This window comes from Podarcis liolepis (assembly GCF_965112155.1).
Source record: "Podarcis liolepis genome assembly, chromosome: 2".
In the NCBI taxonomy this organism is placed as follows: Eukaryota; Metazoa; Chordata; class Lepidosauria; order Squamata; family Lacertidae; genus Podarcis; species Podarcis liolepis.
In genome coordinates, this window is record NC_139555.1 from 109,332,485 (window position 1) to 109,345,308 (window position 12,824).

Below are 12,824 nucleotides of genomic sequence, written 5' to 3' on the forward strand. Positions count from 1 at the left end.
TGTGAATGCATCGGAGGTCCAGGCTGTTTCCCAGAATGCGAGTGAATGCAGGGATGCTGAGGGCACCGGTTGCAAGATGCAGAGGGAGCTGACTGTGATTTCATCCCAGGCAGCATTCCAGTCTCCAGGGGGAGCCAAGGAGCTGGCAGCTGAGAGCTCTGTTGCTCGTGGGAACCAAGGTCATCGCCTTTGCAGAGGCCGGAAGGCTGGAAATAAACAGAGCAAGATGCCTGCAGATGGCCCGAAGCAGAAGGGGGGTGAAGAGCCCACGCCAGTGGAAAACAAGGCCTTGTTAGCTGGCACTGCTTCACCAAAGGCTAAAGGCAAGTTTAATGGCCAGGAGCAGGGGGGCAAGCAGCAAAAGCCCACGCCGGTGGAAAACAAGGTTTCGCTTGCCAGAAAAGCTGCTCCAAAGGCTAAGGCCAGGTTTATTGTGGACTCTGGCGCCAGCCGCCATTTATCAAAGGATAAGCACCTGTTTATCTCCTTCACACCTCAAGACGGAGAGATCCACCTGGCTGATGGAAGGACGTTGCAAATTGCAGGAAAAGGGACTGTAAAGCTGGCAAGTCTGCACACTACCATCAGAGATGTACTTTTTGTTCCAAGTGCTGCGGACAATTTGCTCAGTGTCCCACAGCTGACTGTGCATGGTTTTGAGGTTTCCTTCAAGAGGAACGTCTGTGTCATCAGGAAAGGCAAAGAGGACATTTTGCATGCAAAGTTTATAGATGGTTTATTCTGTATAACTTATGATGACAATGCTGTTATGTCAAATGTTGATTCTTGTTGTGTTGCACAAACTAACAAGGTTCTTCATGCAGGATGCATTCATGAAGCACATCGAAGATTTTGTCACATGTCTTGGCAAGCGCTGGCCAAGATGCCTGGTTTGGTTGAAGGTTTGAGCATCAAACCTTGTAAGTTTCACATGAAGTGTGTATCTTGTGCAGAGAACAAGGTGAAGGTTGCTCCAAAAGGCAAGGAGTCTAGCAGGCAGGCTTCCAAACCCTACCAGCTAGTGCACGCAGACCTGGTTGGTCCACTTGCGCCCTCTTTGGGAGGAGCAAGGTACTTCATGGTTCTAATTGATTCTTTTTCTAGGTACATTCATGTGTTTATGCTTGAGCAGAAATTGCAAGCGTTTCCTAGGTTCAAGGCATTCTGTGCTTGGTTGGAGAATGTTCATGGTAAACGTATCGGCTGTCTCTTTACTGATCGGGGCGGGGAGTTCACTTCTCAGCAGTTTGAAGCTTTCCTGACTGAGAAGGGAATCCAGCATGACTTGTCAACGCCTAGATCGCCATGGATGAATGGACTTGCTGAGCGAGCAAACCAAACTTTGCTTCAAGGCCTGAAAACCTTGTTGCATGATGCCAACCTCCCTGAGAAGTTTTGGGGGGAAGCTCTGTCGACGTTTACTTATTCCTATAATCGGAGACTGTCATCACCTATAGGTTGCAGTCCCTACGAGAAGATGTTTGGAAAGAAACCGAACGTCAAGCACATGAGAATCTTTGGTTCTGACATGTGGGTACACACCCCACAAAGCAACAAGCTTGGGAAGCGTGGGGCACATGGTTTGTTCATGGGGTACGAAAAAGGTGCATACAGGGTATGGATGACTAACTCTAAGTCCATTTTCACAAAGAGTGTTGAGTACAATCCTAAGTGGGGGGGAAATGTGGGAATTTTCCAGAGTTACCCAGAGGAGGATGAAGGTGATGTGAAAAAAGCAGATGATGCTGAGGAAGATGAGGAGGAGGATGATAGTGATGATCAGAGTTCGGATTCCAGTTCAGTTGGTGGCGCTGCTGCTGGTGTCAGCGACAGTGGTGACACAGCAGACTACAAGAGCGCAAAGGCCTCAGTCAGACCATCTGATGCGTCTCACAATGAACTGGAAGAACCACTGTTCACCATTGGTCGTTTTTCTCCTAAGAAGGAGGAGATGAGTCCAGAGGACTTGCGTCTGGTCCGCAGGTCTGAAAGGGCGACCAAAGGCAGACCTCCAAAGAGATTTGCTGATGAGTTTCCTAAGACTGCAACTGCTGTTCTTAGTAGCTCAGAGAAGGTGTGGGAACCTTCAAGCTTCAAAGAGGTTCAGGAGTTAACCTCTAAAGATGCTGAGCCTTGGCTTAATGCCATGAAGGCTGAAGTTGATTCCTTGAACAGGAACCAAACTTGGGAGCTGGTACCGGTAGTCCCAGGAATGAGACTGGTTGGCAGCAAATGGGTCTTCAAGGCCAAGACAGACCAGAATGGCAAGGTTGTCAGACACAAAGCCAGATTGGTTGCCAGAGGTTTTTCACAGGTACCAGGACAGGATTACCACGAGACCTACTCACCCACCATGAAATATGAGAGCGTTCGACTGATGCTCAAGATCGCTGCAGAGGAGAAACTGCATCTTTCCCATCATGACATCAATACAGCTTTTTTGTACGGGATTTTGGGGGAGGAGCTGTACATGCTTCCACCTGATGGAATGCAGATACAGAAGGGAATGGTCTGTAAACTGCGGAAATCCTTATATGGTCTCAAGCAGAGTGCCAGGTGTTGGAACACAAAACTCACTGAGACATTGCTTTCTCTAGGTTTTCACCAGGGCAAAGCTGATTCGTGTGTGTTTGTCGAGGAGGGGCAAAACAAACTGTATTGTTTATGTTTTGTTGATGATCTTCTGATGTTTTGGAAGAATCAGGCTTTTTACCGAAGCACCCTAGCTCAGCTGAAGGAGCACTTTGACATGAAGGATCTTGGTGAGGTATCCAACTATCTTTCTCTGCAGGTGGAGAGGGACCAAGCAGGTAATTTTCTGGTACACCAAACACAGAAAATTGCTGATGTATTAACCAGGTTGAATTTGGTTGATGCAAACCCAGCAGACACACCGATGGTGACAGGTTACCAGGTAGATAGTACTGCTGAAGCGTTTTCTGACACTACGCTGTACAGATGTATTCTAGGCAAGTTGAATTTCATTGCTAGATGTTCAAGACCTGACATAGCTGTAAGCACTAACCTGCTTAGCAGACATGCTAACAATCCTACTGTTCAGGATTGGAAAGCTCTGAAGCGCATAGCCCGCTATTTGAAAGGGACTATGCACTACAGGCTGAGGTTCACCAGTCAGAAGACTGGAGGTCTTGAAATCTTTGCAGATGCTAGTTTTGGAAGTGACACCACGGATGTTACAAGCACTTCTGGAGTATGCTACATGTACAACCACTGTCTGTTTGACTGGTTGTGCAAGAAGCAGACGACAGTGAGCCTAAGTTCCTGTGAAGCAGAACTCAATGCTCTGTCATTTTCACTCATGGATTGTGAATGGTTGATGCAACTGTTTAAGGACATCGGAGTTTATGTGAAATGTCCTATACAAGTGTATCAAGACAATAGATCCTGTTTGGCTTTGCTGAACTCAGAGAGTTGCAAGCAAAGAACCAAGTACTTGCAGATTAAGCTACATCGTGCAAGAGAGCGTATTCAAAAGGGACTGATTCGGGTGTCCTACATGGCAGGAAATGAAATTCCTGCTGATCTGTTGTCTAAGGTTTACGTAAGAGAACAACTTAAGGTTTACGTACAGAGGTTGCAATTGGGTTGAACCACAGGTACTACAGGTTACACGGAAAGGGGGAGGATGTTAGGATATTTCCGTTCGACCTTAAAAGGGAGCAGGCTGTGAGTCACAGAGTCTGCGTATTTCCTGTTGCACAGGATGTTTATGATTCCTATTGCTTTCGTTTCTCTCTGTGCCTGAATACGCTAGCAGGCGGTCATGTTTTTCTTTGTTCTGACCAACGCTGAATAAACTTGTAAATATGCTCTCCTGCTGTGCAACTTTTGCTGTGTGAATTCTGCTGATAGAGTGTGCACCAGCCTAAGAATGTGGCAATCTGCTTCTGAGGCTTCGTGTCGCTAATTGCTGATACTGCGTGACTACGGGAGATCGATGGACGTCCGGAGTCCGGCTGGAGGCAGTGACGGTCGATGTCTCCCTGGCAGTATCCAAACAAAATTCTCTCTCCCCCCCCCCGTGGTATCTCATCATCTATCAATCCAAGGAGATATGTCTCTGGTTTGTCTGTTTTTGATATTTTCAACATCTTCTTTAGTTCTTTGTGTACTACTATCCAAAATTTCTTAATTTCCTCACAACTCCACCACATATGTGGTCCAGGCAGTGGTATTTATATAATTTCAAACAAAGCATTTCTATTTCAACCTATCTTATACATCAGAGATGTCCACACGCTGGACCGCGATTGACAGGCAGACCTCTGTGTTGTTTTGGGTCGATTATGAGACCTTTGAAGGCCCCGCCCCCTTTCCGCAAGAACTTCTGCATATGCTCCTATTTCTGTTTTTGCTTGTTTTAATGTTTGTTGTTGCAAAAAGAATTAAATTTTTATTGCATCCCCCGCCTCCTTAAAAAAGTCCCTTTGCAGTTGCACGTTCCTGATATTCATCATTACCTCATTTTATTATAATACACACGCACAACGAGCACTGGCTATTTCTGCTGAATATGTTTTGATGCCTACCACGTTCTATTACGTTGTGATGGTGTGCATATTGGGAACCTGTGTTACATGCAGCCATTTGCGTCATGTGGCGACTCATGTTCCAGCTTTCAGCTGTATCTTTGTGATTCCCAAATTAGCTCTATTTCTGCCTCAACTGGGGGGCGGCAACTTGCAAAATAATCAGTTTCATAAAGCACAGGCTACCATAACTTCTGTATTAGAAGCACACACAAGGATTTAAAGGGGTAGACATTATCACATTTATTGTGGCCCTTTGGGCAACTGCCACAAGGTCACTACTGCCATACCATGCCAGCCTTAGGAAGGGAGACGGGACAGGCAGACGGAAGGTGTTGCCAAAGGTGTTTGAAAATGGGTGGAGGCTCTTGGGAAGAGGGTGCCCAATAGGGGCTTCTACAGGGGCAGCAGAATGTCTTGGGCAGAATCCCTGCAGGAGCTCTGAGACTCCCTTGACTTCTTCCTTCCTCCCAGGAAGCTACAACTTGCCCTGGCTCCTGCGCTCCTCAAGAAGTTGAACCTGCAGGCCTGGTCAGGATGGACGGAGGAAGATGGACAGTTGACCTGGTCAAGCTATCTCCTGCATCCCTCCCTACGACCTCTGAGCATCCCCTCCCGGGACCCTCAGAGAAATCTGGTGAGTTCCAGGGGAGAGGAGATGGGGACATGGATGACTGGATGGTGGAGGGAGAAAGAGGAAAAGATGGAGAGGAGACCAAAGGCAGGAAGGGCCAGGCAGGAAGAAGGGAGGGAGGGAGGGAGGGGTGAGGCCTTCTCTAAAGCAGCTCTTTGTTTTTGGAATCCCTTTCATAAAGTAGTGGGGGCAGATTTTCTTTATGCTTTTAAATCTCTGGTGTTATTTCAAGATTAAGTGACGATAATGATGTTGCACACCAATTCAGAAAAATGGGTGAAGGGGCTATGGAACTGCTTCCCGTCATTATTTATACTTCATATGTTTAAATAGTTTATATTACTTTTATTTTTTTAAGGACTGGGTCAGAGTGATACATTCCACTAGCATCAAAATACAGTAGATGCATGCACCTCCCCAGTTTGGTGGGCTTTTCGGACAAAGGACCTGTTATCATGACACACAATACCTGTGGCTGGAGGCTCTACACATAGGATTGGGCATATGAAGACCAAGGGTGGCCAGTACTATAAGCAAATTGTGTGAACTTACAGACAGGGGTTGTGTGTGAGAGTGAGTGAGTGGGATAATAATTTATATTGCCCCTGTAATTCTGTCCCTCCATAAACTTACATGGAGATACAGTGGTACAACCTTGGTACAAATTTCAAAATCAGTGCACAAAACCAACAAAGAGACTCACGGGTTTATAGTGGCACCAGCTTTCCTAATCAAGAGTCCACTTTGGCAGATTGCAGCCCACAAAAGCTTAGTTTATAATACCTTTATGAGCCTTTTAGGGCTGCAAAATATGAGTAAACAGAAGTACACGAGACAGTGACTGCCAGCAACTAGGATAGCTTGAAAAAAAGGGATTAGGCTGGTGTCTGTGCTCTGCGCTTGCGGTCCTAGGCAATAATGCCTCATTATACTAGTTTCTGGAAAGCACAGGAGGGCAGAGGGCTCTTGGCCTGAAATCTTGCTTGCTGGCTTTTGCTTGGCCACTGTGAAAACAGGATGCTGGACTAGGTGGGCCTTTACCCAATCCAGCAGGCTCTGTTTAGGTTCTAATATGTTGCAATATGTTTACAGTTACATGTAGCATAAGAACACTATAGTTTTACTTCTTACTCATAGGGGAGACTGCTGTTGGAGCCTGAGATAATTTCCTCACTTGAAAAAGAAAAAGACAGATATTTCTTATAAGCCAGTCTTATAAGCCAGTTCCACCGTAGATCTCTATTATAAAATGATGGTGCTTTCTTAAGTGTGAATGGAGTGATCATGGGTTGCTCTTGCCATTATCTCATCTTTAGTCCTAAAAATTTGGAACATGGAGACAATGGACAATGGAGTGAAAATAAGAGAAGGTGCACATGGGAATTCACATGTGTTCAGTTCCTTTTTTGTCTTTCTTAAAAGTCTAACAGGATTCTCTCCCCCCCCTCCCAAACAGGTGAGGAAGATGACGGTCAGAATTCTACGGAGGCATCTGTGAATTCATTAGGGAGAACAAAGAAACAGTTTAAATGCAGGGAATGTGCTTTAGTCACTGTGGAAGAATGAGGATACACCAACAAACTCACACAGGAGAGAAACCATTTGAATGTATGGAATGTGGAAAGAGCTTCAGTGCAAGTGGTAACATGAGAAGACATCAAGGAACTCATACAGGGGAGAAACCGTTTGAATGCATTGAATGTGGACAGAGCTTCAGTCGTAGTGGAGCCCTTAGAACACATCAACGAACTCACACAGGGGAGAAACCGTTTGAATGTATGGAATGTGGAAAGAGCTTCAGTCGTAGTGGAGTCCTTAGAATACATCAACGAACTCATACAGGGGAGAAACCATTTAAATGCATTGAATGTGGAAAGAGCTTCAGTCGTAGTGGAGTCCTTAGAAGACATCAACGAACTCACACGGGGGAGAAACCATTTAAATGCATTGAATGTGGAAAGAGCTTCAGTGAAAGTGGTCACCTTAGAAGACATCAACAAACTCACACGGGGGAGAAACCATTTAAATGTATTGAATGTGGACAGAGCTTCAGTCGTAGTGGAGACCTTAGAATACATCAACGAACTCACACAGGGGAGAAACCGTTTGAATGCATTGAATGTGGACAGAGCTTCAGTCGTAGTGGAGCCCTTAGAACACATCAACGAGCTCACACAGGGGAGAAACCGTTTGAATGTATGGAATGTGGAAAGAGCTTCAGTCAAAGTGGAGACCTTAGAATACATCAACGAACTCACACAGGGGAGAAACCATTTAAATGCATTGAATGCATTGAATGTGGAAAGAGCTTCAGTCAAAGTGGAGCCCTTAGAATACATCAACGAATTCATACAGGGGAGAAACCGTTTGAATGTATGGAATGTGGAAAGAGCTTCAGTCGTAGTGGAGTCCTTAGAATACATCAACGAACTCACACAGGGGAGAAACCATTTAAATGCATTGAATGTGGAAAGAGCTTCAGTCAAAGTTGTGACCTTAGAAGACATCAACGAACTCACACAGGGGAGAAACCATTTAAATGTATTGAATGTGGAAAGAGCTTCAGTGAAAGTGGTCACCTTAGAAGCCATCAACGAACTCACACAGGGGAGAAACCATTTAAATGTATTGAATGTGGAAAGAGCTTCAGTGAAAGTGGTCAACTTAGAATACATCAACGAACTCACACAGGGGAGAAACCATTTAAATGCATTGAATGTGGAAAGAGCTTCAGTCGTAGTGGAGTCCTTAGAATACATCAACGAACTCACACAGGAGAGAAACTATTTAAATTCATTGAATGTGGAAATAGCTTCAGTCACAGTGGAAACCTTAGAAGACATCAACAAACACACGGGGGAGAAACCATTTCAATGCATTGAATGTGCAAAGAACTTCAGACATAGTGGATACCTTAGAATACATCAACGAACTCATACGGCAGAGAAACCATTTAAATGTATTGAATGTGGAAAGGGCTTCAGACGGAGTGCAGACCTTAATATTTATAAGCGAATTCACCCAGGTGACGAGCCATATCAATGTATGCAGTGTTCCACTCAAGGTTCACTCATTACTTCACATCAAGAAACTCATATAGGCGGATATCAATTTTAAGTACATGGAACCCATGTGATGTTTTGGTGTTTGTGTTTAAATTTTTATACACATATATATGTATTAAACTAATGAAGATCACATGTGCTAAATGTACAAAGTAAGTTGCAAGTTGTTGCTAGATAAACGGGGAGAGTGTGAATCTGGAATGCTCAAGGTGTGTGATGAATCTGTTGAGTTTTGACCCCCACCCTTCACTGCCAAAATGATGGGCTGCCCTTGTCCTGTGGATGAGCATCTGTCAGGCTTCAGGGAATTGGCTTCCTTCCCCGTTGGCCATAGATAAGCAGAACAAATGAAAAGGAGTCTTCTTACCAGTTAGGAACTTTAATGATCCCAGCAAGCGAAGAAAGAACCCGTCTTTTAGGAATGGCAGTGCTCCCAATGAAGAGGTCCACCCCCTCACATCCCTAGTCACCCCGTCACTTCTGCGTCTCGTAATCTTAGCTAGTTCCCTCTGTGTTTTCCGTCCTGCCACTTTCGCAGCTCTCCCCTACCTTGGGGAAAGCGGATGGATGCTTCCTTGCAAGGCTAGTTTTTGTTTCTCCTGAGTGTGCGCCTGTAATTAGCGAGCGTGCTTTTAACTGGAGTGCATCCCTTTGTCTTGGAGTGCAAGATGATTCAGGAGGCCTTAGAGCGAAGCACGTGTATCGCACATGTGCCTTGAGAGCAATGGTGGAGGGACGGTCGGGGTGCTTAAAAGTAGGCTGTTGTTTTGTTAGGGGAGGTGTCTTAGCGGCGTCGAACAGGAAGAGCCAACCGCGCCTACAGGATACATGTGCTTGCTACTTTTTATTGGAAGATGGGCAGTGGAAGTGGCACATGCTTGTGCTAAAAGCAGATCTAATGAAGATTAAGTTAATGGCAACCTTTTTTAAAATTCATATTCTTTATTGATTAAAAAAAATTGCATGTCTATACAAATATTATGTACTATCTCTTAACAGGTAGAAAATAGGAGAATAATATAATATAGAAAATTTATAAATAAAAAATAAATATGTAACAAAGGTAAGAAACCAAGAAATAATAATAAGAAAAAAGACAAAGTTATTTACATAGTAAAAGTACTCAACGACACAATCTCCCATCCTTCTCATTATACTGTTTCATATAACATTCTTTTTTTTCCAAATAATTTTTATTAACAGGCCAATCAAATCACATTAATTCCAAATTACACAGCCAAATTTTTAATTTTCTGTTGGCGGTACCCATGCTTCGAGCTCAAAATGGGATCCAAACATCTCTCTTGCTGCTGTTTTAATGTACACAGCTCTGTACAAACAGTATTCACAGTTCTGTTCAATCTTCTCTTTGTTATTTTCCTCATCGATATAACATTTTTTTTTACACAGGCTTACATTATGTAATATCATTTCTTTCTGCTTTGTATTCATTCCTTTGATCTTTTTCTTTACAAATATCACTCAATTTCTGCTCATATGGAGTTATTTGTACAATAAAGTTTTACATAATTCTTAAATGTTATCCATTCTCTAGTTGTTTTTTTGTTTCCATATTCCTCTAACTGATGTCGTCAGTTTTGCTAATAAGATGAGTATCTGCCAATCTGTAATCTCTGGGAGCCTTTCATTTCTCCTTGCTATAAGGGTTCTAGCTGCTGTTATACAATAGATAAAGAATGATCTTATAACTTTTTAAATTTCTGATGGTAATATACCAAGTAGCGATATCTTTGGCGTTGTTTTTTTAAAAAGTAATTTTAAATAGTTTCTTAAACTCGTTATAAATATCATTCCAGTATTTGCCAATGGCTACACAGATCCACCTGAGTGACGCGGGTGGCGCTGTGGGTAAAACCTCAGTGCCTAGGACTTGTCGATCGTCAGGTCGTCAGTTCGAATCCCCGTGACGGGGTGAGCTCCCGTTGCTCGGTCCCAGCGCCTGCCAACCTAGCAGTTTGAATGCACCCCCAGGTGCAAGTAGATAAATAAGGACCGCTTACTAGCGGGACGGTAAATGGCGTTTCCGTGTGCTGCACTAGCTCGCCAGATGCAGCTTGTTACGCTGGCCACGTGACCCGGAAGTGTCTCCAGACAGCGCTGGTCCCCGGCCTCTTAAGTGAGATGGGCGCACAACCCTAGAGTCAGACACGGCTGGCCCGTATGGGCAGGGGTACCTTTACCTTTACACAGGTCCACCACATATGATAGTATGACCCCTCCTCTTTTAAACATGTTGATGTTTTCACTTTATACATTTTAGCAAGCTTTTTTGGGGTAAGATGCCATCTATATACCACTCCCTGCAAGGCCTTTCCCACGTGGCCTAGGGGGCAGGGCCCAGACTCACCCAGCCCAACTATGTGAAATATGTATTCTGTAGTTGACCTCCTTTGTAATGTTTTACTTTGAAATCTTTTAAGATAATATTTTAGTTTTCTGTTATGTTGCTTTGAATGTATACTCTATACAGTAGTAAGTTGGGATAAAAACACCTCGGGTGACAAACACTTCAGGTTACAAACTCCACTAACCCGGAGGTAGTACCTCAGGTTGAGAACTTTACCTCAGGATGAGAACGTAAATTGCACGGCGGCAGCGGGAGGCCCCATTAGCTAAAGTACCTCAAGTTAAGAACAGTTTCAGGTTAAGAATGGACCTCCAGAACCAATTAAGTTCTTAACCCGAGGCACCACTGTATTTCACTCTTTTCAAATTGTTTTATTTATGTTTTATTGATTTAATATGCTGTAAACCGCTTTGAGGTTTTTCTTAAAAATATAAAGCAGTATAGAAATGAAATAAATAATAATAATATAGAGCAGGTATATCCAACATGGGGTTGCTCACATGTTGGGCAACAACTCTTATAATCCTCAGCCCGTAGGGCCAAGTTTGATGGGAGTTGTATTTCAAAAGCTCAGGGGTTTAAAATCTCATGTTTCTTACTGAGGCATCTGATCAAGGCCTGTATTTTAAAATGAGCTTAAAGATTTGCAAATGTTTCATGCCAGGCAGAAAACCAGCTGGCTTTGGCAGATGTTTATCTTCCTGAACAGGGCCCCCCTGATTTATAGCAGGAGACAAAATTCTCAAAGTTGTAAAAGGGAATTACAGGCTGGAAGCAAAGGTTACACTGACCCTACATATTACAGAATACAATCAAGCTGCAAAAACACTAATTAAAGTTGGTAAATAGTAAGATAATACCATGTGCCTTCCATCAGACTAGCCACATTTTCCTAAGGTTAAAGGGCAAGAGCTAATGGGAAAAGCAGCTGGCTGGAAAAGGGGGGGTGTAAACTGAAGAGGCTTTCTTTTGAGGCTGTAAACTGAGTTCCTTTTTTACCTTGCAAAGGCCTATTCTTCTAAAAAGCTATCTATGTTAATGTATGAGATTTGTTGGCTTAAGGATTTAGAAAGTAAGAAATGTTAGATTCTTATGTTAGATTCTTATTTCATTGATGGTGTATGAGAATGTGAACCCAAGATCTCTGTAAGACCATGAGCCATCTGTTTTAGCCATCTGTTTTGGAATGGAGGGGAAAGGGGCAAAAGGTGATCTGGTAATTAAGGTGCCTTGTCGAGGCAAATGTAAGATATATGGCTACTTGTTTGCCATTTATGGATAGAAGGAAATATAGCTCTTTGTCTCCCATAAAAGGTAATAGGAAATGGGTGTATCTTTTATGATTGGTTCTAGCAAACAGCCAATAGGAATTTCAACCAGGCTGATTGGACAGAGGCAGCCAAAGGAGGAGCTGCGTTGAATATTTCATTCCAGCTAAGCGTTGACCACAAGCAGGGTGCTACATTACAACTTGTCATCATGAATAATTTTAGGTAAAACTTTTGTTGATACAGAACTCATTTTTAGCTTCCAGGAGCAGCTGGTCACTTCTGCTTTATAAAGAAACCCAAATATATTGAAACACTTTACATTAAAACCAAATTTCAGAACAGATACAAACATATTTTTTTTAAATAAAAAAATTCCTTCCAGTAGCACCTTAAAGACCAACTAAGTTAGTTCTTGGTATGAGCTTTCGTGTGCATGCACACTTCTTCAGATACACTGAAACAGAAGTTGCCAGATCCTTCTATATAGTGAGAAGGTGGGGAGGGGTGTTACTCAGAATTTGACTTTGGGGATTTTCCATGGGAAGAGTTGACCGTGGGACTGACCTTGACTCACAGACAGAAGTGGGATGACAGGCAGAACAACAAGGTCATCTAAAACCAAAACACAGCAGCCTAGCATAATTTCTCAGCTACGCAGATCATCTGTTCCCAGTCTTTCTGTGGCACAGGAGGAAGAGTTAGATAAAATTAGGCCTAAAGGAATGGCTTCAGGAGAGGATTTTACCTCGGTGTTAAATAAAATTTATGAAAAATTGGATGGCCTAAGTAAGCAAGTGACTGAACAATCAACTAAAATTGACCAAAACACGGCTAGTATTAATAATTTGAGCCAGCAAGTTAATTTAAACACACAATCTATTGGGAAATTATTGGAAGATACTGCGTCAAACCGTAAAATTGCTGAGGAGGCTAAAG

At 43.3% G+C, this 12,824-nt stretch overlaps 1 protein-coding gene across 6 annotated transcripts in view; it reads left to right on the forward strand.

The window, feature by feature from the left end:
- The window catches only part of LOC310701452 (uncharacterized protein), a 137,038-nt gene that overhangs the window by 36,946 nt on the left and 87,268 nt on the right, over nucleotides 1-12,824 (forward strand). For 2 of the 6 annotated variants that reach the window (XM_083492295.1, XM_083492294.1), the window contains exon 2: nucleotides 5,025-5,187. The exons of 1 other annotated variant lie outside the window; for it this stretch is intronic. In XM_083492295.1, coding sequence (XP_083348421.1) covers nucleotides 5,088-5,187 — 100 coding nt within the window. In that variant the 5' untranslated portion in view covers nucleotides 5,025-5,087. Of the gene's footprint in view, nucleotides 1-5,024; nucleotides 5,188-6,640; nucleotides 9,793-12,824 lie in introns of those variants that run through there. 3 more of the 6 variants (XR_014523052.1, XM_083492297.1, XR_014523051.1) reach the window with 3 other exon arrangements.